General features: G+C 38.8%; 1 protein-coding gene across 1 annotated transcript in view; it reads right to left on the bottom strand.

Annotated features, from left to right (window-relative positions):
* The window catches only part of CSMD1 (CUB and Sushi multiple domains 1), a 1175554-nt gene that overhangs the window by 175575 nt on the left and 976162 nt on the right, over positions 1 to 23817 (bottom strand). The window contains exons 28-31 of the mRNA XM_063125095.1: positions 19929 to 20067; positions 15436 to 15623; positions 10182 to 10376; positions 5883 to 5999 (exon numbers count right to left, since the gene is read on the bottom strand). Of these exons, the coding sequence (XP_062981165.1) occupies positions 5883 to 5999; positions 10182 to 10376; positions 15436 to 15623; positions 19929 to 20067 (639 nt within the window). The remainder of the gene's footprint in view (positions 1 to 5882; positions 6000 to 10181; positions 10377 to 15435; positions 15624 to 19928; positions 20068 to 23817) is intronic.

Below are 23817 nucleotides of genomic sequence, written 5' to 3'. Positions count from 1 at the left end.
TTTTAGGGGAAAGCAAGTTGCCACTTCATATACCCTGTCCCTTATCCCCATCTCTGAATGAATATATGTAACGTGTTACTCAAACATTTTACTTTCCCTCTGTTCACCGTCGTTGCACACTTACAGAAAGTTTCCAAAATCCTCTGCAACTGGAGAAAAAAATATCCCTGTGTGCCAGCTGGAGAAGAAGCATTTTTGGGATTTGAACAGTACATCCCATGTAGTAGTGGATTGCTGCCTACTCTGGAAGTGGTTAAACAGCAGCCATGTGCAAAGAGGCCAACTAGTCCCTTGCACATGCCTGGACACAATTGCAGGTTCCATTCCAGCTACTGCAATTCACACCAGAGCTTTTGTGGAGGGGTATGGAAGACTTCTGCTCACCACAGAAAAAACCACTCATTAGCCACCAGAGATTAATGAATCGATTGATTTTACTTTCTCCTGCATTTCTCAAATTCTTTCTCTCCCAAATATGAAGAACATTGTGAATTTTGATACATCCTTATAAAAAATGAACTAAAACAAAATCATTACCCGTCTGCACTGCTCAAATGCAATAGGTACAGCTGTTCCCAGCATGGAGAGGACCATGATGTACCTGACCATTATTGTATTTGTTGACTATGAGCTCACTGTATTATGTACAAGGCGGTGGGGGGAGAAGTTGAGTAGCCTATCAGAAAAAGGAGGTGAAATTCCTAATTCACTCTAACACGATTGGATATATAGGGATTCAAACCCAGATTTTTAAAAGTTAATCACTCAAAGCCCTGGGCCTAGCTTATTTATTTAATTACAATATTTATATACTGCCCCATATCTAAAATAGATTCCAGAGCAGTGAACACCGGAATAAAACAGTAAAAAGATAAAAAGATTAAAGCAGCGTATTAAAATTGTTCAATTTAAAACACAATACCAATAAAAACGGTGGCTGGTCAGTTGAGGAATGCTTCCTGGAAAAGAGCTGTTTTCAGGAGGTGCCAGAAGCAGCACAATGTTGGCACCTGCCTGATCTCCAGGTGGATGAATACCTCAGTTTCAGTTCCTTCTACATTTGGCTTTTAAAACATCTCAAGCTCTTTTTGCTCCAGATATGGAGAACTTTGTGGATTTGAGTAAATTCTGATCAAACCCAAAATGGAACAAAATTCTCACCTATCCATATTGGCCACATCAGAGGCTTGGAGAATAGACCAGGATATTCCGGGGCTTTCCAGGATACTATTTCACATGTACAAGTTGAGTACAGCACAGGCAATAGGTAGCAGCCCCCTAGCCATACCAAAGGACTAGAGCACAGGAGGAGATTTTCTAGTTTAGGCCTAGAACCCCCACACCATTTGAAATGCCACCTCAGATGTCTCTTATTATATTCAGTAGAGTCAGCATGCATTAAACACACCACTCCCCATGCTGGATTTGATTGTGGCTGGTGAGGTATCATTCTAGACAGCTCACGTGAACTCCAAATGGTATGCTCAGAGAAGCCAGCTAGGCTTCTTTATCCACAGCAGAATCTTGGTGGATTCATTGTGCTGTTGAACAACTTGCTTCAACTCATCACTCCATACCTTGCAGATGTGACTGCCCCACACTCCTGAAGAGTAACTTTTTTAACATGGAGAGGAGGAGGGTTACGTATGCTGCCTTGAGTTCCATGGAAGAAAAAAGGTGGGATATAAATGTGATAAATAAATAAATAAAATGTCTTTAACGTTCTCCCGGCATGCCATAGTGAACTGTGGTGCCCATTAGGAAACCGCTGGCAAGACTGACCTCACCTCAGGCCAAGATATAGCAATTCAAAGCCACATTTCAAAACATAGGCTTTGCCTTTTTGTTACTATCTATATATTTCCTTTGTAACATATTGAAGAAAATACTGAATTCTAAGAATAAATCTTCATTTAACAGAAATATGTCTGTTAATTATTATTTTCTTATAGCTATTAAAACGTTAGTTCAGTGTTCTCCTCATGCGTAGAAATTAAATATCAGTATCAGAGAACTTATCAGTTTCAATGTGGTGCTGATAAATTATTTGTCTACTTGACCACAAGGTAAAGAAAAAAAATATTTTGTTACTCAGCCTTTAGTGTCATAAATATATCCCCTGCATATAACTCCAATATACTTTTATTGTAATTGCTATCTTGGGACACTAATAATTCTGAATGCTCAATGATTTCTTATTTAAATGGTCCAATGCTCAAGTCTTTTTCCCATGTCTGTTTTATAACCTCTACAACGGCAAGAAAGAAAAACACAGTAACAAAACGTAGTCTTATCTGCAGGGAGCTATAATGCAGTCGATACCTTATTTCATATTTTATTCCTAGTCTAAAGTCACCAAAAAACCACACTCAGGCAAAGAGTAATGTAATGTTCCCCATGATGCACAGTGGGGTTAGTGAAATAAGACAATGAATCATTGAAATGCGTTATCTGATCGAATTTAGTTAATTCCCTCATTGTCAGTATTGCATTTACCTACTGTGAAATTGTATTTACTCAGTCTCAGAGGAAAAAAAAGATTCTGATGTGTGTGGTTTTTTGTTTTGTTTTGTTTTAAAGATGCTTATTTCTAAATTGGAACAAAAATGAATAATTTTTGTCAGTTCAGTCATCCTCATTTCTCTCCACAATTTATTTTTCAAAGATAAGATTTATTTTTTAAAAGAAACCACAGCCTTTTTAACATTGCAGTTAAAAGAAACATGTCTTGGGGATACAGAAACTATAGAAACCACCTTCTAAGCATTTCTTCTTCCTTAACTGCAGTCAAAAGCCAAAATCTATTTATTTATGTTTGCTAGCCAACTCCAGGGATCTCCAAATTCAACTGTGTTGCAGGGCGAATTCCCACCACCTAGCAGATATCAGCAGCCATGTCCATAATAATCCATGGAAAAATGTTTGTTTCACCTATACTCAATACCACACAATCAATTCCATCCCAGTTCAGCATAATATTGATGGGGTGGGGTGAGGTATTGTTCTTATAACTCTGGAAACCTGTCTATTTTTAAACAATTTTAGCTAGAACACAATAACAAATACTTCCTAGCACTTCATAGACTTCCTAGCACTGAAGTTGGAACAAACTGGATGAAGAATGGTAGGTTTGCTGAGGTCTCTGTGTAGGCACTTGCTAGTCTATCCAACTAGGCACACCCAAGCATATTACATTTTGAACTCCAGATTCTTTTTTGAAGGATTACATCTGCGTGGATGCAGCAAATTTGCTTTATTTGTAAAGAAACACCTGCCAAAACAAACCTTCTCAGCCCATGGAGCAGAGTTATATACTTGCTTGAAAATGCTACTTTATCACTCTGCAATCATGTAATAGCCATGCTCACCTAAATCAACAGCATACGATAACTGTAGGCAAGACTTTTTCTCAGTAGACAGTTATCATATAATGACATCAGCAACAAAATCTTGCAATGGATCCTTGTGCCCTAATAGGACTGCTGCTGCTCAGGGTTCCAGCTAGCTGGCAATGCCATGCCGTCCTCCCATCCCCCTCCCCTGTTCACCCCCGTTTCCCCTCCCCCGCTGATGCTTAACATACCTTGGCTACTGAGCATGCTCAGTGTTCAATGTTCTATGGGAGGTTTTCTTAGGTTTTCATTGTAAAGGTAATCCTTTTTAAAGATTTTGCTTGGGGGAACCTCCCACCTCTTCTTTCTCAGAGGGACTGTTTTGGCTACCTAGCTATTGGCACTCACTGCTTGCATTTGCTTTCAGAGGGAGTGATTAAGACTCCACTGTGCAAAACTACAGCTTCAGATCAATTAAATTCAGTGGCAGGAAGATAAAGAAAACATTTACATCATCTGATATTTCCAAAATGTTTATCCTTTCAGTCTACTGCATCTACAGATCCTTGTCACCTCAATCTAGGGCCAATGTTGTGACATGGGAATGATTCTAATGATTTTCAATCATTATATCACTACTAATTTTAGGTCACTTTCTCTATGTATTACATTTTGGAAAAATAGATTGGCTGGAACCCAAAGAGCTATTCAATATTTTCAAAGGGCTCAGGTGAGTCAAGTGTGGTTTTTGACTATTTTGCTTTGAGCAGCAGGCAACTGCCTGACACCCCTAACCCCACCAAGTGTATTATTAATTTATTATTATTATAAATTTATTATTATTATTATTATTACTCTTTCTCACTTGTGGAATTTTTTCTAGACAAGAAATGATGGGCTTTGCCAGGTCATGCTGTCTTTTACTGATTCAGGAATTATTATTATTATTATTATTATTATTTCTATATACAACTTCCCAACAAAATTAAGAAAGCAGTGAATTTAATAGCTTATTCAATGATTCTGGGTAACATGGGGTGTTAGAGACACAAGGCCAAAGCTCTTGGGGGTAGGTGGAACTAGACCTTTGAATTCCAGCCGTATACTTTAATACAAGAACACTCAATATTTTTTTTTTAAAGTATTACTACTGATGTATTTATTTATTTATTAAATTTATATACCGCCCCATAGCCAAAGCTCTCTGGGTGGTTTACAAAAGTTAAAAACAGTGAACATTAAAAAGAAATATACAAAATTTAAAACCATCAAAAAATGTAAAAACAACAGTATAAAACAACAGTATCCATTTAAACAACAACAGTTCTGGGGTCCATTAAAAAACAAACAAATTTAGCGTATGTTGTTAAATGTCTGGGAGAAGAGAAATGTCTTGACCTGGTGCTGAAAAGATAACAATGTTGGCGCCAGGCAAGCCTCATCAGGGAGATCATTCCATAACTGGGAGGCCGCCACTGAAAAGGCCCTCTCCCTTGTTGCCATCTTCCGAGCTTCCCTCGGAGTAGGCACTCGGAGGAGGACCTTAGATGTTGAGCACAGTGTATGGGTAGGTTCATGTCGGGAGAGGTGTTCCATCAGGTATTGTGGTCCCAAGTTGTGTAAGGCGTTATAGGTGTACCATGTATGAACTAAGAATAACAAATGATTATTCCCTGGTTACAAGGAGCATACAACTCCCCTGTTAAAACAGCTCCACTGGCTTCCAGTCTGTTTCCGGGCTCAATTCAAAGTGCTGGTTATAACCTATAAAGCCCTATATGGCTCGGGTCCAGGTTATTTGAAAGAACGTATTCTCTCTTATGAACCTGCTCGTGCTTTGAGATCTTCTGGGGAAGCCTTTCTTTCAGTCCCACCATCTTCACAGGCGCGCTTGGTGGGAACATGGGAGGGTGCCTTCTCGGTGGCTGCTCCAATGCTTTGGAACTCTCTTCCTGGGGAAGCTAGGCTGGCTCCCTCCTTGATGGGCTTTCGGAAGCAGGCTAAAACTTTTTTGTTCCAGCAGGCCTTTGAAGAGTAATTTGGCCCTCCATCTGTGTTAAGGTCTCATAATTTTGTTGTGTATTTTAAATGTTTATGTCCCTCCCCCCACAAATGTAAGTTTTAAACTTTGTAAGGCCGCCTTGAGGCCCAGCATTGGGCAAAAGGCGGGATACAAATAAATAAATAAATAATAATAATAATAATAATAATAATAATAATAATAATCCATTAAAGTTCATGATATCCTTGGATAATTGTTATCTGCTATGCTTAACTCTACTTGTTGATTGCCCTGGAGAGTAGAGCTTTGCAATTATTCTAGCAAAACAATATAAAAAGCATATTCTTGATAAATATTGAAGAGCAGTATAGTCTATACTCTTCATCAGTGTTCATTAATGGCAAATACATATACTTTTAGCTTTTTCATGCAACTTTTACATAGAGAAAATCAGTTTTGTTTTCTGTTTTTTAAAAAAAGACTTACATTCCAGAAATGTTCCAGAAAGGTAAAGTTCCAAAACTTTACATTCCAGAAATAAAACTTACCAAATTCCTTAGGCACAGTAATTGAATACTGACAAGTCTGCCCAACAGTGTAGTTTTGAGGGTAATTTGGTGATAAAACCACTCCATCTGATCCAATATACTGGCCCCCACAGGGAGCTGGAAAAAGAAAGGTTGTAAACATTAAATGTGAGGGGGTGCGCAGTGTTATTGAATTGTAATAAAAGTAAGAACTCAGTACATTTATGTTACTGTCAAAACAATTCTATGCATGTTTATTTAGAAGTAAGACCCACTGTATCCCATGGGGCTTAATCTCTAGAAAGTGTGTTTAGGATTGTAGTCTATGAACTGGTAGTCACAATACTAGATGCAATCTGCAAAGAGAAAAAACATAATTCAACATTTGATAATAATACAGTCATAATTCGGATAGTATTTTTAACACTATTCATGAATGGTATGAAGTTGATCATAATCAAATTTCCATCCTGGTCCTTTCCCATCCTGCTAACTGCATAATTCATATGTAATATGAGGTGTCTAGGATAATATAAATTGCAAAATGATGGGATCAATATCCATGACTGATCATGTGCTCTGAGTGCTGGTTTACATTGCTAAATTGCTTCACATGATTATGTATGCTGAGTTTTGTGATTACCACTAAAAAGACAAATTTCTGGCATAGAGCAAACAAGTCTTCAATGCTGTAATTTCACCTCCTGTACTCCAATACATCTAACTCTTGGCATCTGCAATTACCAACAATTTCAGAATAGCCATGCAGAACTACTACCTTTCTCGTGGTCAAAAAGGCAAAGAACATTTTTAAGTGTACAATCCAATCAATGTTAAACATTTCTAAATCCCACTGATATGCATTCCGTTATAATATAGTTTGAGTGGGGGGGTTGAAGGAAGTGAGAGCAAAACCAGAAATGAATGTATATATTTGTATCTATAACTACGTCTCCCCCACCTTTTTTTTTTACTCTAGAGTAGGTGCAGGAAGCTCTGTCTGGATCTCAAAACGCCTAATACCCCACATTAGGGTCCAGATCTGGATTGGGCCACCTGAACCTACTCTAGAGTTTTTTTAAAAAAGCTGTGTGTGGAGCAGGAAGTCCTAGCTGCTAGATATAGATTTAAACTAATGTCTGTTTTGGCCCTAACAGAAATGGTATTACAAACGTATAGCAAAAGAGAAAGGTCAGAGTAATTTGAGAAAGCAGGAGCCCTTTAGGTGACAGAAGTGGTAGCACCAGAAGAGTTAAGGTAGCAAACAGGCATATACAAGGATATGATAGCAGAGATATGGAATATGTTATGCTGTTAACCCAAAGTTTTTTTAAAAAACCATACACTTAGACACATTAGGAATCTTAAGAACAAAAGAAGTGCCCTGAGGCTGGATCAGACCAAGGGTCCATCTAGTCCAGCACTCTGTTCACACAGTGGCCATCTAACAGTGTCATTCTGCTAGTGCAAATGATATTTCGCTAGCAGAAACCAAGTTCAGAACTATGCACAAGGGGAGAATCCAACTATAGCTCCACTTGCACAACTGCTTATGCAATGGAGAAAAGGCAGCAGAGTTCCACTAGTACAGCAACTTTTCCCCCACTAACATTATGTTGGATTTAGTCCATACATTACAATACTGAAAACTTAGTATGTGAGATTTGTTTTAGATGTTGGGACCACAACAAATCAATAAAAATCAGGGACAGATCTACACCAAGCAGGTTAAAACAGTTGAAAAACATTTTGAAAACTGTATATGGAGTGTGTCCTGGGCCCCCATCCGTTGACAAAACTCTTATAAACCGTTTTAAAGCAGTAGTGTAGCTCCTGTCCAGGTAAGAATAAATAAGGTTTCTTTATATACTGTTTTCTTTCCAAAGACTCCTGAGAAAATCAAGAAATCATGAGGAAAGGTGCTATCAGTGTATGGATTCATAGCTCGTAAAATAAAAACAAAACAAAACAAATCCACAGAATCTGTAGATAGCAATCATTAAACGGATTGTTTTAACAATGGAAGAATGCAACAATCTGTTTAAACCAGTGTTATTTAACTAATTTATAATTGATACTTAATGAGGGACGACTAGTGAAGTAGCCAAGTTTGCCATTTCCACCTAATTATTCCGAATACTATAACCCCAAGCACACTGTGAAGTGCTCTAAAAATACATTTCAAAAACATGGGTGACTGCGCAACAGAATGGCAGATGAGATTCAATGTAAGTGCAAACTGATGCACTTGAAGTAGACATATACACATTGATGGGGTCTAAATTGGCTGTCACCACTCAAGAAAGAGATCTTGAGGTCACGGTGGAAAGCTTATTGAAAACATCAGCTCAGTGTGATGTAGCAGTGAAAAGGAAAAGTCAGTGTTAGAATTATTAGGAAAGAGACTGAAAATAAAATAGCAAATATCACAGTACTATTATATAAATATATGGTGTTCCCACATTTAAAAAAAATAGTGTGTAGTTTTGGTCACCTCCATCTCAAAAAGATATTGTATTGCTGGAAAAAACTACAGGAAGGTACAATCAAAAAGATCAGCAGGTTAATGCATTTTCTCTGTGACAAAAGGCTTAAGATGTTGAAGATTTTTACTGTAGGAAAAATACGACTATGGGAAACATAATAGAGATTTATAAGTAAAATTTAATAGCAAGTACTCTTTCAAAATGGAGTTGCGTGATTAGCAGATATTTATTAGATGCCAAAGTCGGCACCTTTACTGCAGCTATGACCTTTCCCTGGGTTATATCCATTTGCGTGCTTCCACTGACAGCTCTTTGATCCAAAGGACCCTTTTGTGAGTGAAAAAAGGGGGATTTTCACTGGTTTCCCCTTTCGCTCTACATTCACCTGAACACATACCTCAATCTGCACTAGTATAGGGTGACCATATAAAAAAGACAGGGCTCCTATATCTGATATTTAACCTGTAATTACATACTCATCAATCAAAAACCTTCAAGCAAACATCGCCTCACACAACAATTGCCTGCTAGCTTTGAGAAATTAATTTCTGTTATTTTAAAACTACATTAATATTTATTTGGAACATTTATTTACTATCATGTTTTTTCTCCTCATCGTCATCACCTTTATTACTATAGGTGACAAATAACATCTAGAAGGAAAACTGATTGAGCAACAATGTGGAAAAAGTAGGAAGGTTTTGTATAAATTACAAATAACTGGGATAACATTATCATTTTTGCCATGAGCTTTTCCTAAGCTTAAAGCAATTTACATATTTTTGTTGTTTATTCGTTCAGTCGTTTCCGACTCTTCGTGACTTCATGGACCAGCCCACGCCAGAGCTTTCTACATATACCATATTTAAATTTTTACATATACCATATTTAAAATCACATGAAATGTAATAATTTCTAATTCCATTTCAACAAACCCCATAAAATGGTCTGCCAAAGGATGCCCTCCAGGCTCCTCTACAAGATTGTAGAACTGTGAGAAGAAGATTGCTGGTTTCTTTTGTTCTGCTAAATAACTAAGGGCACAATCTTATTCATGCTTTTACAGAAAAGAGTCCTACAACTCCCAGCATTTCCCAGCCAGCATGGCTGGGGACTGCTGGGAGTTGTAGGACTATTTTTTCTGTGTAATCATGGCTACAATCCTACATACACTAACTTGCAATAAGTCATACTGAACTTCATGGGACTCACTTCCCTATAGACATGCTTTGGATTGCAGTATCACTGAGGCAACATTTAGACACGTAAGATAGAAAGCTGCCATGTATCTGGTCAGGCTATTTGTCTGGCTAGCCCAGTATTGTCAACTCTGAATGGTGAGAACTCCCTGGGATTTCAGGCAGCTGTCTTTCATTTCCTTTTCTCCCTGATTCTTTAATTGGAGACACCAGGGATTGAACCTGGGTCATTCTTCATGTGAAATATGTGCTCTATAGGGATGGATGGGCTCTCTGAAACTCTCATAATTTTTTCAAGGTTCTGGGAAAAGCTCAGATAAATTTCCCAAGCCAAATACAAGGGCTTTGGAAATATTTACCCCATGCTAGCCACCACTCCTAGTTCACCAGCTTTTCTGCCATTCAGCACAGTAAGATGTAAGAACAGCAGCAAAGGCAAGCCATGGGAAGAAAAGATGGTGTCTCCCCTCCTGTCACAGTTGCCTTGCCACACTGACTAACAGCATGTCTGAAATCAGGGAACCCTGGGAGCTTTAGTTTTTCCCAGGGCTCTGGCCGCTGCAGATCGCACTGCTTTCGATCCAATTTTTGGACCACACGTGGAGAAAGAGAAAGTTCTCAGATGAAGTACATACCGTTACATGATGGCAAAACTCTATTCCATGCAGGTTTTCCATCAACACCAATCACACAAGTAATAGTAGAAGGATCAATAATCTTGTAACCAGAATCACACTGGTAGGTGATACTTGATCCAAGTTTAAAGTCTGCTGCAATTCTAGTTCCATTCATTATGTTGCCAGGGTCAAAGCAAGCTTCCCGTGGTTTTTCTAATTAAAAAGAGAAAGAGAGTTCAGGCATAAAGGATGGCAATCCACAAACATCACAGGATAAACTGTAGGAATCAAGCTGAGGTTTCATGATAATCATTTTCCATTACAGTACTGGATCCCTATCTTTTCAGAAGACTGTCGGTAGCTGAATTAGTCCCTCTTTGCCTGTCCCTCAAACCACCAGGGCCCAAAGGATGCATGAACAAACGGTCTACATGCTGCCTCAGACAGTTGGCATCAAAGAGCTACAGCTGCAAGCCTTCAATTAGCCAAAGGTAGGAATGGGGGGGATCTGTCAGTTTTGCGTCCTCTGCATTTGAACTGTTTTAAACTGTTTGCCATCATGTTTATGAAGAAAATTGTGAGTTCTTACAAGTTCTTTTTTAAAAACGACCCAAACAATATTCTTACAAATCTGTACCAGCCAAATTCATAAGGGAAAGTTATTCCTTACATGGAGAGGGCCATATTGTACCTGCCTGTCATTTAGCCTGTTAAATATGAGGAGACTGTTAGAAAAGAAGTTAAAAGAAGTGATGGCAACTCAAAGACAGCACCACAAAAATAGCTAAATTCACAGGGGTTCAAATCCAGACTTTTAAGAGCTAAGCACTCAAATTCCTCTGTCTGGATGGATGACTATGTCAAGTTTGCTTTCTATAATATTAGATTTATTTATTTATTGGATGTCAGGTTCCTTCCATACCATTTATGAAGAAATGTCCAAATTTTAGTAAACTCCTATAAAAAATGAACTGAATGAAATTCTCACCCATCCCTAGCCAAGAGTGAGAAGGCTGAACCTTTGGCTTCTATAATTGGACTCTACACAGGTGTTGGTGACTAACAAATGCATTAACTAGAAAAATATGTACAACTCCCTGACAGAGTTTTCATGCAGGCCTGTAGCAGAGTTTCTTTAAATCCAAGAAAAGAGACAAGGGGTGGGTTGGGTGGGATTCTGCACTGTATTTAAGAGGACAATACAAAGTTAATTTACTGTGCCTGAATGCAACACAACTTCTATGTCCCTTTCTACTTAATCATGTTATTCTGAAGGCCTTCCTGGAGAAGCAATAGTACTGCCTTGGCAGAAGCAGAGCCATTGCTCCTATGGTTCTGTGTTTTAATATAATGCTTATGCTTGCAGTTAACTTAAGAAAGGCATGGATGATGTACTGTGGGTCAATGACCCTTGAGTAAGAGATGCTGCCCTGGTTGGATGCCAAATTAGTTTGAACCAAAAGGGCTGTGGGGAGTTGGAAAGGACCATAAGAAAAAAGAGGATGTGTAGAACTGCATGTGGGAAATATTTGGAGTGGGTGACAGGAGGACATTATATCATTACTATGGCTCCAATAAAAGGGAACTGGAGTTAACACTATGATCTATGTTTCTGCTTTCCTAGAAACATTTCTGAAGACATTTATAGATGTCTCACATCTCATGTAACATACATAGCATTTTATCAAAAGGTAGCACAAAGTTAGGATATCATCATTATTATTATTATTGTAAGAAAGGGGAGGGGAGAGATATTGCACAAAGAGAAAAGGTGGTATAAAAGTGAGGAGAGACAAAGAATGAGATAAGCAAGAACAATCTAACACAATTAGCTCCAGTTCTATTTATTTAACATAAGGTGACCACTTAGGCTTTCAAAAGGGATTCCTGGGTCAGTTGATTCAAGGATAGTCTTTCTTTTCCATTGGTGGAAGTCTTGCCCAGGACACATATGGTCTTGTCCTCACTTCCATCCAAACATTGGAGGCCTGCCATCCTCCTATACTGAAGGTGTCAAAGGTCACAATCAAAATTTTACCCTGTTGTGCCAGTAGTCTTGTGGACAGATTTATTTTAGTACGATCCATTTGTAATCATTGTTGAATACAACTGAGTCATATATTTTCCCATTTTTTTGCCCTGAATTACTGGTCTTGAGAAAACAACATGGGTACCCTTACACTGGCCAGTATCAGCGCTTAAAACTATCTTCAGAATGTGCATAACTGAGCAGAAAGTGAGTTGGGCAGGAGGGTGTTGGATAAAAGATATGGAAGATACACACAGACCTTCTAATGCACACTATCTTTGAGTGCATTGAAAACGGATAGCAGAAAAATAGCAGATCTGTCTATATCCATAGAGAGAAGATTTATCCCATTATTGTTGCTGTTTATAACTCTTCCTATGAATTGGTCTATACAGTTAAATAAATAAGTAATAGGCAAAACAGAATATATGTATCAAGCAGCTAAGACTTGGCACAGGGATACAGTCTCAGAAACTACACTAAAACAATTGAAAATATGTGACCTATATAAATTAAACAAGTTAAGCATACATTTGCTTATGGTGCAAAATTTATTCCACTTTGGTTAGGGATATGAATGTATAAAGAATATGAAAGGAACTGAAGCCCACAGCTGAAGACTTAAGCAAATTTCATTCCCAAAATGTATGATAGAATTTCACAGCTGCCTATGTACTGGAGAAATTGTCAGTCCCTTTGATGAAAGAGAATAGTAAGAAATCAGTTGATTTTGGGAAATACGTTATTAGGCTTATTTCCTTGTTTGATTCATAATTTGCATGATTAGGGAATGCCTTCAACAGCTAAGATGATTTTAAGAAGATAATATTATTTTATGGACAGAAGGCATTTCTGACATTACAAGTGAAGATACGACCTGGGCTGTAAACTGTGGTATTACTTAATAACAAACATAACTGTAGCTTTTTTTAAAAAAGGAGCTTCACATTCTTAATAATAATTTTTACAACCCTCTTTTAAGATAATAATACAGGAAGCTAAGGCTGAGTGACTGTAAATTGTCCAAGAGCACTCACTGACTTAATGATTCAGAGCTCATGCTCTCAAGTCAATATTCTACTTGTTAAAAGTATGGAAATATTCATGGGGAATATTGGACACATTTACTAGCATAATTCACATCTTTTCATTTGTAAGTGTTCATTTGAGACTTTCTTAGTCCTGACCAACTAAAATACTTTATTAACAGTGCAATCCTATACATTACTCAGAAATGAGCCCACTGGGTCCAAGGGTACTTACTGCTAGGTAATTGAATACAGGATTGTAACCTAAAACTGCAATACTATGCCCATTTCCCTAGAAGTACACCCCGTTGAATTCAATGGCTCTTACATCAGAGTAGATGTATATAGGATTGCACTATAATATATGTGTATTTGGCTACCAAGGGTACTATACAGGTACCCTCATTTAAGCATATTTTAAATGTTTTGCAGGATCACTAGCGTAGCCCCTTTTCTAGTAAAGTAAGAACAACATCTTGATTAAATAAACAAAATAAAAATTGCTTTAGATTTTGCATAACTACATTGATAAAATAATTATTTAGGAATATGCAGGCTTAAGTCGGCCTTTTCTCCTTTTCTTTGTCCACGCACATTTCCCCCTACAAAGCTAGAACAGCATCATTGCTGCTCAGAAAAAAGAAAATAAACTTAGAGAATTCTAAGCACAAATGTAAATCTAAGCAAAGAAAAGAGGCCAATGAGGCAAGAGAAATCTCCATGTTAACAGTATCCTTACAGAGAAATAGCCCAAAAGGTATTATGCAAATGCATATCTTTTGATTAGCTAGGAATAGTTGGTCGATAAATCAGAAGTATTTTCATTTTATATCATTCTGAGAAATAAACAACATATATGCAAATCAGTCTTCAAACAACCTACACCCAAAATATGAGCAAGTGGTATGTATTAAATAGCTGAACACCATTTCCTTGTATTTAAATTGTGTGAGACATTTCCAATTGAGAACTTCCCTCAAGAGAAGCTCCCTTTCTTAAAAAAAAAAAAATTGATTGTGGAAAAGTACAAGCAAATAAACAAGCAAAAAGGAACTGCATTTCATTGAAGCACGGGAATTTCCAAAACTGAGATCAACACTCTCTCCCCCTACAAAAGATTAAGAATAAATATCATTACTTTTACAGAATAATGTGAAAAGTGCTGCAGGGGAAAAGCAGAATAAACCAAGAGCTCCATCAGACGAGTGTTTTATTGCACCCTCATTACTGGACACTCACAGATTTTCGCTGGTCCCTCTCATGACATCATCTGCCTCCCGCCCCTTCTAGCCTTGTCTGACTTATTTTTAAAGGCAGAAGTTGCAGCTATCTCCTGCTGTGTACGGGAGAAGCAACATGATTAAAACAGCCCACTGGATGGGCCACGTTCACTTTGCTTACTTCCTCTTTCAAAAGAGGAAGTAATGAGGGCCAAACACAAGAGCGGAGAAGCCATGGTAATTCCCCATGTGATGACGCTCCAAATCACCTCTCTCCTTCCTCTAGCTATTGCTTGACCTTGGAGCATCATCATGCAGGGGGAAATCACATCTGTCGCTTCTCTGCCCTCGCATTTGTCCCTCATTACTTCCTCTTGAAGTAAACAACTAAAAACAAATTAAACCATTAATCAAGCTAAAACCAGTATAGAAACAAATTAAATCATTAATCAAGCTAAAACTAGTATAGAATTTAAAAGCAGTAAAAACCAATTAAAACAGTTAAAACAATGTGCAAGCTTGTTGAATTTAGCCTTCAAGGTGTTTGTTAAATAGCCATGTCTTTACTTGGCACCGAAATGAAGCCAACACTGGTGCCAATCGGGCCTCCAAAGGGAGGGTATTCCACAGCCAGGGTTCCACAATAGAGAAAGCCTTCTCCCATATCCCACCATAGTGTATGTCCTCCATTGGTGGGATGCGGAAGAGGGCTCATTCAACAGATCTCAAGTATATATAGGCAGAGGCGCTCCCTCAAGTATCAAGGTCCCAATCCGTTTAGGGCTTTAAATGTCATTACCAACATCTTGATACATGAAGAATATTGAGGTGCTACTCTCTCAACTGCAGAGGATTATTGCAATGAAATTATCATACTGATCACTCACTTTGCCATGAAATTTCACATGCTCCCTGACTGCTTCCCAGCGATAACCGGATGAGAAAAAAGATTGTGTTTATATTTCACGTGATTATACATACTGTATTAAATTTACCTTTATATTCAATGGCAAATCCTGACATGCCAACGGAAGCATCACTACGAAATGCCAGAAACAGGCTATTACCACCGCTCTCTATTCTTTCAGGTGCCTGGGAGCCTTGAAAACTGCCAATTAGAGGGCTGTTGGAATCTTCTCCTTCATAAATATGCAAAAAATCATAACTGGGTTCCATGTTGAAACTGAAATAGAGAACCAAGAAAATAAAATGTATCAGTTTCGGGGGGATGGGGGAGAAGATAATGTCATCTATGTTTCAACTATTTTTCTTCTAGCATTTGTGATGTGCTCTAATAAGAGGCTTGTATCCCACAATTCAAAACACCCACATATTGGAAAGTTTATCTTATTATTCTGCAATTCATTTGCAAATGCCACACGTAGATGCATTTCTTGCATTTAAACCTTACCCACCCACACCCACCTCTTAGTATCTATTAGCGAAAGTTTTGGCATACAGTTAAACTTCTAAGGGCCTCTGCATTTTCTGGATAAACATGAAAAGATGGGCAACGCAAATCAGATGCTCTGTTATACATGTGGAATTCCTGCACATCCTAACCCCGAAGATGTTTACTTCAAAATCCCATGGAGAAGTGTCTGGCAGAGATTGCCTCACCTCTATGATATTTTGCCTGTTCCTAGATGGGCAGTGGCTAGTGGGTGTGCTTCTGAGTGTTCACAAGTCTTATCAGAACTCTTCAGGATGCCCTCAAAATTCCCCAGATGTTTCACCTGAGGAGGAAAATGTCACTGATGGGCACTATCTACTTTAAAACTAGTTTAGACAAACTACTAGCTACTAACTAAAAAGTAATTTTTATAACTATATCCAAGTGGAAGTAACTGTAACTACTTTTGTATCTTCTTCAAAGTAATTAAGTAGCTTTGACTTTTTTTTTTATAACCAGACCTCCCCCAGCCCTCAAATAAAAAATAAAACATGAAGAAGTTAAGTAGCTCAAATAAAACTGTTCACTGGAGTTTAGGGAAGGGTATGGCACAGGGAGCAGTCTCACGGAAGGGCGAGAATCAGTGGAAACCATGAGGGAAAGTGCCTTGTGCTAGTGCAGGGCAGCATGTGGATCCTCATCTATTTGTTTGGGGTAATGAAGAGCATCATCAGACAAGGGGGGATTGCGTTTCCCTACCATCACTTCTCCCCCCATCGCTTCTGACCCATAATACTTTCTATTTCTTCACACGGGGAAGAAAGAGGAAGTCAACAATGACCACATGGCCCATTCAGTGGCCATTATTGTACCACTTTTCCTGCACGCAAGCAGGAAATGGAGGCACGTTTCGCTTCTAAAAAAAACCAACAGGATTTTCTGGGGTCTTATTTTGTCACAGAAAGACCAAAAAGAGTGGGAGCATGTTGGAGGTGGGCTGTGTCATCAAAAGGACCCACAAAAAACCATGTGTAGACAGTAATGAGTGTGCAATGAAATGTTTGTCTGATGACGCTCTTAGATGCACAACAACAAAGAAGAGGAAAAGCCAAAATAGTGTAAGCTAATATTTATGGTCCTATGTAGTATACTCCCTCTAATCTCAGAACCCTCCACCTATCCAAAGCCCTGCCAGCAAAAGCCAGGCAGTGGGGGAGAAATGGAAGACAATGTCTATTTCGCTTCCCATTGCTCCTCACAAAAAGCAATTTCAGTTAGATGGGCCTCTGTGGGTGGCGATGGTGACGGAGAGACTGCAGGATCCTGCTCTCCCCTCCTTACCCATTGTTTTGGCCATCCCCAAGCCCATCAGCTGCTAGCTGGCTGTAAGGAAAGACGGGAGAGCCCAACCTTGGATTTCCCCTCCCAAGGTCATAGCAGTGTTAAGGCCTCCAGAGTGGGCATCTGCCATATCTTATGGGCCCCGAGACCCTCTCCTTGGGACAACAGGGTTGCTCTGTAAAAGTGCTGAAACTTTTTGAAAGCAGAGAGCAGTCTATTAGTAGTAGAGTTATGTCTAGATGAAGTATTTGCAGTAAATATTAGAAAATATTCCAATAATATTCCACCTCTTGAGGTTTTTCTACTACTGTTGTTTTGCATCTACTGGTGCAGTCTCCCAATGAATTTAAAGTGCAATCCTATACTTATGTACCTGGGACTAAGTCTCCTTGAACTCTGAGGAGCTCACATTTGAGAAACATGCATAGGATTGCATTGTTAGATCTTGACCATGCACTGACCTCTAGTTTTATCCGAATCATAATTTCCCTGTAGCCTTTAAAAACACATTAGGGAGGATTTCCCCAACCTGGAGCCCTACAGATGCTTTGACACTTCCCCTGCCCTGCCCCACCCCAGTATAGTAACATTTTAGTCAAATTCTCTGAAACACAATGAAAGGAAGGAGGTTTAAAATACCACAGAACAATTTATTCCCTTATTATAGTGTATGAAGTAGCACAGATTAGAGGAATTTTTAAACTCCATTTTTCTAGCTCTTCAGGCTCACCTATATGACCCGCCCCACAAAATTGTAAGAAGGTTAAACTCTGGAAGAGTTTACACATGAGGAGTGCCCAATGTTTTATAGAAAAAAATATAGTCCTATTCTTTATCCTTCCTAAACCAGTGATTCCCAAAATATGGGCTGTGAGAAGGACAAAGGTGAAAAACTGAATGTATCAGCTTCTCAGGGTATGGGAGTCCTTTTCTGTACTGATTCCCACTTTCTCTGCCAATATATAGGCAGTGTCCTCATACTGAAAGAGAGAATAAAAATGCACCGACTAAGGTTCTTTTACAAACGAGGAATGTGAGAAGCCTCACCATTATCCAAATCTCATTCCCAAATTATTAGGCAAAGGAGAGGGTATGACACCTGAAGGCAATATTGACTGGGTTATGCTGCTGTTTAGAGGAGGTTGCCTGACCACTCATAGTTTCAGGAACCCGTTGACAAAATGGCCATAGGGATAGATAAAGATTTGTTTATTGCAAGGGTGAAATTTTAATCCAAACAAATTACCTATCAACAGTTTGGGAACCACTGTTTTATCTTAAAGGTGGCAGGTGACACCAAGGCCTGATACTCAAGTTGTGGCACTATTAAAGAAAATGCATTAAAGTGAAATAATCCCAATGTTACATATACACTGCTAGTTTCTGAGTTGAACTGGTTGTGGCTAACCAGGAAAGAGATTTGGGAACTCAGTGGAAAGGTCAGCAAACTGCAAGAGCAGAGAAAAAACAAATTTCATGATAGGGATTATTAGGAAAGGGATTGAAAATAAGAAAGCAAGTATTCATAACACTTTCATAAATCTATGGCATGGTGAATTTGTAACACTGTGTACAGTTCTGATTGCCACATCTTGGAAAGAATATTAGAGGAATTGCCCCATCTTGCAAAGAATATTATCAAGGTGCAGAGAAAGGAAACCAAAATCACCAAGGGAATGGTGCACCTTCCATATAAGGAAAGCCTTTGGGAGCTTTTTTTTTTTTCGTTTTAGAAAAAAATGAAATTAATGGGAAACTTGATAAAAGTTATAAAATTAGGGATGAAGCTGAAAAGAGTGGACAGTGGGATTTTTTCTGTCCCTCTTTTGTAACACTAGAAGAGGGGGTCATCCAATGAAATTGACTGGCAGTGAATTCAGGACGGGGGGAAAAGAACTTCTTTACCCAATGTCCAATTAATGTATGGAATTTACTGCCTCAAGAAGTGGTGATGCCACTACTATAAGTGGTTTTAAAATGGACAGAGATCACCATGGAGGATGAGAAGTTTATTGCCACCTATTAGCTAAAAGAAACCTGTCTGTGTTCAGGGACTCTACCAATTCCTGGGGACAAGCAATAGGGGAGGGCAACGATACTTGAATTATAGGGGGAAAGATTGGGGTGGGGTACTTCAGTAAAATCCATAATCTACAGCCCCTTCCTCTAGGTTTAGCCAAATCACAGTCCCCCTTAGCCTTCAAAAACACATCAGGACAACTTTCCGCAACCTGGTGGTGCCCTGCAGATGTTTTGAACTCCCATGACTGTTGTTTTTATACTGTTTTTTTATGGTTTTGATGGTTTTTAAATTTTGTATACTTTTAATGTTTACCATTTTTAATTGTTGTAAACCGCCCAGAGAGCTTCGGCTGTGGGGCAGTATATAAATGTAATAAAATAAATAAATAAATAAATGACTTCCAGCCAGCAGAGTCAATGGTCAGGAATCCTGGGAGTTGTCATTCATAATCTCTGGCACTCCTATGCTTTGAGCACTGGAAGGCATTTGGCCACTGTTGGAAACAGGAGTAGATGGACCTTTGCTTGGATCCTGTAGGACTTTTCTTAAGTTCTCATTTGCTTTTATGCCATCATGAAGGACTGATACAGAATGTATTAAACGCAAGCTCTAGGGCACAGCTAGAAAAAAAGTAATTAGAAATGCTATGAAGTGATAAATGATGTAATTTTTGAACGTGACATTTTAAAAATACGGGTTGTAAAAGAAAAGCATGGTTCTAGAAATGGTACCTTTTGAATATCAAGGCAATGACAAAATCAGGGTTTACTTTTATTCTCCAGTCACATTCTTTCCCAGGAGGATACGGCTGTGGGTAGTTTGGTGATAAAATAACACCTGCTGGGCCTGTAAGGTTTCCGCCACATGCAGCTGTCACAAAACACATAGAAGGGAAAAGCAAAGCAAAATTGATCACAAGTCACGCTGAGCACTGGCAATTGGCAAAAGTAATTTGGGATCTATATTCTTATATATCTAAATGTTGCTTGCAGGCATCTTATATTCAGTTAATTATCAGTCAAAAACCCTAGAAGCCATATGAGCCAGACATATGTGTGTGTGCACAATATCAACCCTCCTCTTTCACAAACATTCACAAAGCACCTAAGTCTTCAATAGAAAATCTAGTGGGTACAAGAACTGAGTTTCTTCAATTTGTGTTCTAAAAAATATAAACAAGTTAAGCCCAAGATGGGGAACAAACAAAACTAAATAAAAAGGCTTCAGCGCTGTACATAGGCTGCTCAAATCCCACTGAAGTAAAGGGGACTTTAACAGCCTTAGGCCTGGTTTACACATGCAGCAGAATTAGGGTGACCATTTGGAAAGGAGGTCAGGGCTCCTGTAGATTCCGGCTGGACATCAGGAACAACTTCCTGACTGTTATAGCAGTACAACAATGGAACCAGTTACCTAAGGAGGTTGTGTTCTCTCCCACACTAAAGGCATTCAAGGGGCAGCTGGACAACCATCTGTCAGGTATGCTTTAGGGTGGATTCCTGCATTGAGCAGGGGGTTGGACTTGATGGCCTTATAGGCGCCTTCCAGCTCTACTATTCTATGATTTTATGATCTTTAACAGTTGTATTGAAAAGGGAATTTCAGCAGGTGTGATTTGTATGCATACAGCACCTAGTGAAATCCCCTCTTCATCACAACAGTTAGAGCTGCAGGAGCCCTGCCCTCTTGACCAGATACAGCTTTAACTGTTGTGATATAGAGGGAATTTCACCAGGTGTTGCATGCATACAAATGACACCTGCTGAAATTCCCTTTTCTAGACAACTGTTAAAGATACAGGAGCCCTGTCCTCCTTTTCATATGGTCACCTTAAGCAGAATGAGAAGGCAGAGTCCTGAGACAGTAGAGTAGCATGTACCACTTCAGATTACAGGTAGAAAATGTAGAAATGTATAAGAAATTTGTTAAAGTTCAGTTTTGACTAAAATTTATTCAATATGTGGACCTGAATACAAAATGCAGTTGGTCCATATATTTCATTGCTTGCGGAATAAAAAATAACGCGTTTGAAAAAATTAGGAAAAAATAGTTCATTTCAAAAATGCACAGAACTAGTGCATACATGTGGAGGAATGTGCATAAATAAATGTACACTTTTTTGTGCAAATTAAAAAAAAAATCCGCTTGTAATCTGAAGCAGCTTCAAGATGGAATTCAGATAAATGGATATTGCTGTTTTTATGCTTTTAAATTTTTGTATATTTGTTTTTAATGTTCATTGCTTTTAACTTTTGTAAACCGCCCAGAGAGCTTTGGCTATGGGGCGGTATATAAATGTAATAAATAAATAAATATAACAACAGCTGCAAAATAATTAAATCCACAGAAAAGAGATTAATCAAGGTAGCAACAGCAACACAGTCATTTCACATCCAGTTCACTAAAAGACCTGATGGAAGAGAAAGGGGCCATCTGTAAAGTGTATCATAACACAGGCATACAAAAGGAGAAGTTTAGCATTGGTTAAAATGGGGCATAGGGTAAAAACAGCAGTTCAAAAAGCCTTTAAACATGTGACATGTAGGTAACCCCAAACAATGCACCAATTCTTTAAAACTCCACATGAATGTAGCCTCACAAGCTTCCCTGAGAATTAAATTCTATAATGTAGATGCCATGAGAGGAAAGACTGTATTTTGGGCAGCTACAAAATAAGCATCCTAGACAAATACAATCCTATGTAAGTATCTCATGGGAATGGCAATTCTGCCACGCCCGGCAAGGCCTGGGCGTGGTGTTTGTGGTGTTTGTGGGGGATGAGCGAGACGTGCCCACCTTCAATTGGTTGTGCACATCCGGGCCTTGAGATGGGAGGGGGTGCGGTGACTATAAATGATGGCTCACCCCCTCCCACCTCCTCTTTCACTGCGCGGCTCCCTCCCTCCCTGTAAACAGTGTGGGCTTGCTGGTTGCCTTTTCAGGGACCAAGTAGGAAATTTTTAGTCATATACTGAATTGTACATGAGTTTTTTCACCTACTTCATACTGTGAGACAGTTTGGGAGTATAATTAGGTTAATTTGTTTAATTGGGTCACATTTATTTGGCGCAAGGTATGGGCATCCATAGGGATTCCGAATTGGTGTGCATTCACGGGCGCTGTTCATGGCGACTGGTAAGTCAGAGGCTCCCAGCTTTGAGCCCAGCGGCCTAGTTAGGGAGATAAGACTTACCTTTGGGGCCAACCCTACTCACCCACTCTGAACCGGGCGGTCTGAGTTGGGGGTGACAAAGGAAGGCTCCCCTACCCCACAATGGGGAGGCCCGTGGGAAGACGATTGGTGTAGCGCCTGTCCACGGGCCATGAATGACTCGCCCAATCTGAGCAGCCTGTAAATAGGCCAGAATGGATGCCCGATAGGTTTCAGCCACCTTTTGCAGATCGCTAAATAAATACGTGGCCCTGTTTAAAACCAGCTATGTTGTCTGTCTCTTTATTTAGCCACGTACACTCCACAATATCTTAATAATGTGTGTGGATTTTACTGAAATTCCTTCAGCAATTGAGAGATTAATTCAAAATCCAGAATTATTCCCCACCTCCATCCCACCTCCCATTCTTTGAGGGTCGGTTTGGAGAAAGCATATAAAACCATTCTAACTGATTATAAAATATGTTCCCCAATCCAACTACCCAGACACTAACAGGGAAAACAATTGCACAATTCCTTGTCAGCAGGTAGTCAACTAAATCTGCAATCATGCACTTAAAATTAGGGGTCTTGTTAACAGTGGTACTGAACACCTATAATTCTCATTGAAGTAACAATAGTAATCAATCCAGACTGGTTATTTTGTTTAAAAATAGACCAAACTAACAACTTAGCTCCCGAGTAAAGACTCACAAATATTCCACATCTTCTGATGACTTAGCCTGAGGTAAAACACAATACATTCTCAAGGAAGTTATAAAGTGTAAATGCAGCAAAAAAATAAAATAAACCAAACATGAGTGGTTTTTGACAACATTCAGAATACTAATAAGAACAACTATTAAATCTCAACCATTCCCAGCATTCAATAGTATTAATTTGTAAGAATTTCAAACACTATATTTTATCACTTTTTTTAGAACCTCTGAGGCACCAAGTTTTGCTGTGTATACTAGAAGGATGATTTCAAATGGCAAAAGCCACAAGGTCAGTCTTGTTAGTAAAATATGCTCATGCTAATTCACCATAACACCTCCATGTATTAACATTAGCATTAACAAAACAACAACAAGGAAGGTATAAGAAGCTAATTGTTCAGAGTCTTCCACCTTTCAGCCCTTGTCTAAAGGCCAAACTAGATGTCATTTTAATTGCTTCCAGTGGCTCCAATGGAGGCTTCTCTTCAAATACAAACAGAAGCTTTTGAGAGAGATTTTTTGTGAGGACCACGGGGGGGGGGGGGGAAGGGGAGAGTTAAACTTCTATTTTATATCCTTCTGCCATACCTAGGCTCCCTTGTGGATTCTATTTAATTAAATTGACAAAAAATGTGCATTTGTGCAATTAATCTCACATCTACTTTGACCATAAGATTTGCTTATGATTGCTGTAATAATCTGTTTGTTTTTTAGTAAAAGGGGGGATGACAGAAAGTATGTTGCACTAGC

Source organism: Elgaria multicarinata, chromosome 4 (genome assembly GCF_023053635.1).
Source record: "Elgaria multicarinata webbii isolate HBS135686 ecotype San Diego chromosome 4, rElgMul1.1.pri, whole genome shotgun sequence".
In the NCBI taxonomy this organism is placed as follows: Eukaryota; Metazoa; Chordata; class Lepidosauria; order Squamata; family Anguidae; genus Elgaria; species Elgaria multicarinata.
This window is presented reverse-complemented; position numbering and strand designations above follow the sequence as displayed.